The following is a 3,882-nucleotide window of genomic DNA, read 5'->3' on the forward strand; positions in this document are numbered from 1 at the left end:
ACAAACTTACATATGTGCTCTGTCGGCTGTGTGCCTCAGGTGCCCTACTCAGCCATGGGCCAGGACGACATGGAGGACATCAACCGACAGATAGAAGAGCTCACAGCCACACGCACAGTGGCCATTGCCAGAGGCGACAGCACTGACCTCGAGCAGTACGACGAGCAGATACGCGCGCTCTTCACCAAGGCCAAACGGTATGGAGAAGGATCTGCTGGGTGGTACTGTATCTGGAGTGTGTGTATTTGTGGTTTTATTGTTTTGTTTTATCAGATAGCGTCTTGTGAATCTTGCGTGTATATATGTGTTTATTTGGTTTTATATGTATCGTTTTGTAAGCCCAGATAGCTTGTGCATCTTGAGTTTATATACGTTTATATAGTTTTGTGCATATGCATATAGCGTTTTGTATGACCAAATAGCTTGTGTAACTGGAGCGTGCATACGTTTTAATAGAGTTTTGTACATAAGGTTTTGTATCCCCGGATAGCTTGTTGATCTTGAGTGTACATACGTGTTTTTAGGGTTCTGCATATAGGGTATCTATGGCCAATGATGTGTTGTATACGAGTAAATTGGGTTTTGTCTTTATTCTGGACTGATTATGGCCTGGGCGTGTACAGTACAGTGCGTGTCCATTGGCGTCGACCTACGTTCTTAGGTTTTCGGTCGTTTTAGTGTTATTTGCGCGGTGTTTGTGCTTAGATTATCCTCGCACGTGTGTGCTCACAACTTTCAGTGCTCGTACCTATTTATAGGCTAAGGTTACGGGTTTTGTTTCTGTCGTTACGGACACAATTTGTCAGCGACGACACCCAGACATGACGGTCAATGTTTAAACACCCGTCAATATGCGCATCACTCGAAGATACTTTCTCTCTCGAGTCAGTACTGGACAATCGCTCTACTGTGACACAGTAGTCGTTACTAACAGCGCCTGTCTGTCGTATCACCTGAACGGTCTAATACGCACAGAACCGCCATCAACCGCAAGACAATACTTGCCAACAACGCCAAGCAACGCGATTCGTCACGCAGCAACATATCAGCCTTATCATCCAAGAGCACCAAGCCCACGAAGCGCAGCGATTCATCGTATGTCTGTGCTGGATGGTCATGAGGATGTAACATACGTGGTGTTAGTGCTAGGTGTCTATGTGTAATATCGTCCAAGAGTGTCAAGAACGTAATGTATGTATATATATGTATATGTATATGTATATGTATATGTATATGTATATGTATACGTATAAGTATATATATATAGTTCTAGTGCTTTGATATCAGAGAGTTGACAGAACGTGGGTCACTCTCTTATACTCGCTCACGTTATGATACCGAACTCCTTCCATTACCATTAATGTTCATATAGAATAGAATCGTACCATTGTGTGACTCACAAGGTGTACTCCTCAACAAAGTAAAGTTGTCTATCTATCTTGTATAGAAATGTATACTTTCACGGTTGTGTAGAACGTATGATTTTGCCTTGTTTCGACATCCACCCACCGCACGCACTGTGTCCCTTGTTTTGTACACTCACATACGCCGAACTCCATGCCTGCTACACGCCGTAGTAAACTTAACAACACCCTGCCAAGCGCGAGCAAGGGACGGGCAGACTATGTGGAGGCTGTGCGTGTGGAGGAATACGCTAAAAACAAGGCCAACAAAGGGGCCAATCCCAACAAGAAGCCCATCAACGGCCATGTGTTCAAGACTGTCAGTGTGGGTGTGCCATCTACGTGTCACCACTGCAAGAAGAGTATTCTTGGGAGCATCAGGTGAGTTCTATCACATCCGCTATGAACTAGGGTTAGCAGCGTGAATGTAGGCCAATGTCTGAAGTGTTTTGCTTTACTTCGTGCGCAGAGACATGGACAGACAGTCAACACTATACTCCTAGGATGGTGCACGAGCTCAGCAGTTGGCTTTGTTCAATAGCCACTTTTTGGTGCAGATTTGTATTTGATTTTGGGGCTCACCTGCAGTCCTAAATAGCGTGTACTGGCCTTCTGGCCGTTGGGTGTCACTGGTAGGAGAGCACGCAACATAGGAGTGCGTCAATATATTGTCAGTATATTGTACACTCGCTCAACCTGGCTTCGCCCCTCGGCTTATATGCTTAGCTATTTAAACATCAATCTTTCCGCTGACTCGCTATATTCTTTTTTGTATCTCTGTGTCTCCCCTCGCAGGTCCACTAGCAAATGCACGAACAAGCAGTGCTCGATACTGGTGCACAAGAAATGCCGTGAACTATGCAGCCCTTGCCCGCAGTAGTGTGCACTCCTTGGATTGTACACCGAATGATGTCTGTGGGCTGCCGTCCACCGGATCTTAATACCAGTGGTCCTGTGTTAGTGGTGGACCATATCTCAGTAGAAGACGTGGCTGTGTATCGGAGGTTCAACGCCTGTTTCGGAGGATACGCTTGTATTGGATCATGGTTTAGTGCGAGGTGCTGTATGCAGGAAAGAACTGATTTCCTGTTGGAATAGTGGTGTTGTAATACGGTCGGCAAATGTGCGATCAAGAGGTAGGCGCGCATTCTGATATCTGGGAAAGTCCCTGTAGAATTGCGCGAAAAAGGCATGCTACGACCTTTTGGAATGACAATAAAGGGAGGTGGTTTGCACCAGTAGAAAACAGCAGTAGAAAGGGAATGATTCGACTCTCCTGCTGAGCGAGTCACTGACATCGGCCGTGTATGTATTGGTTTCTGAGAGTGACAGGTGCTATTGTATATACTCAGCGGTAAACCGGAACGAGGTTGAACATGTTGTTCGCGTAGATGTTTGTATCTGATTTTTAAAGCTTTCAATTACAAACCTACTCGACAAAGGGATCAGGCGGATATACCCTATCGCAAGTTTATAGGCGGACCTGAGTTGAGGATACGATACTTCCTTAGGCGTCCCTTGGAATAGACAGAGTCCTAGACTGCGCGTTCGTGTTGTAATTGGTCGAGTGTCGAAACAATCGTGTCCACTAATAAGCCAGTTCTTAATCTTCCATGTCTATGAGTCCTTTATATAGGAGTGTGCGAGTTCTTAACGATTAGAAGATCAATTGATGAAACATTTATAGCAGTGTGCTTGTATGCAGGTGGAAACTGTCTCACTGTTGAAAAGTGACGTCTCAATACGATCAGAGATAGGAGTACATTCTAATGTGTGGGAAGCGCCCCGTGGACTGCTCGAAATTGGCATGTTATGACTTTTTGGAATGACAATAAAGAGAGGTGGTTTGCACCAGTAGAAAACTGCAGTAGAAGGGGAGTGAATCGACTCTCCTGCTGAGCAAGTCATTGACTTCGACCGTGTATATTTTGGTTTCTAGAAGTGACAAGTGTTATATTTATATAGTCAGCGGTATAACGAAACGAGGTAGAACACGATATTCGCATAAATGTTTCTATCTGATTTTTGAAGCTTTCAATCACTAACCTATTCGACAGAGTTATCAGAAGCATGAACCATACTACTGGTTCATAAGCCGACCTGGGTTTGGGATGAGTTGCTTCCTTAGGCTTTCCTGGGAATAGACGGAGTTTTCGACTGCTTGTTGGTGTTGTTAGTGATCGGGTGTCGAAATAATAGTGTCCATTAGTTAGACATGAATCCTAACAGGAGTGTGCGAGTAATTAAAGGTATAATTGATGAAACATTTATACAGTCTCCACGCACAGTATTCAGAGGAGACAATTCAAGCTGAAGACTCGGTATAGCGAATCTGGCAGGTGTATGTATTTATGAATGTTCACTATAAAACTGGCCACGCGAAGATATAACACTTCTGTAGGTTATCAATACAAAACTAATGAAACCTACTTAAATTAATTTATTTATTGTCATAGTCAGTTGATAGTTAAATTAGCAA

At 44.0% G+C, this 3,882-nt stretch overlaps 1 protein-coding gene across 1 annotated transcript; it reads left to right on the plus strand.

Annotated features, from left to right (window-relative positions):
• Window positions 1-54: 54 nt before the first annotated feature.
• SARC_00405 (hypothetical protein) lies at window positions 55-2,283 on the plus strand (the record flags this gene model as incomplete). Its single annotated transcript, XM_014305897.1, has 4 exons — window positions 55-197; window positions 976-1,095; window positions 1,578-1,784; window positions 2,199-2,283. 4 exons carry the CDS (start codon window positions 55-57, stop codon window positions 2,281-2,283), a joined length of 555 nt encoding a protein of 184 aa, XP_014161372.1.
• Window positions 2,284-3,882: the final 1,599 nt, after the last annotated feature.

This window comes from Sphaeroforma arctica, assembly GCF_001186125.1.
Source record: "Sphaeroforma arctica JP610 unplaced genomic scaffold supercont1.12, whole genome shotgun sequence".
NCBI classification, from domain to species: Eukaryota; class Ichthyosporea; order Ichthyophonida; genus Sphaeroforma; species Sphaeroforma arctica.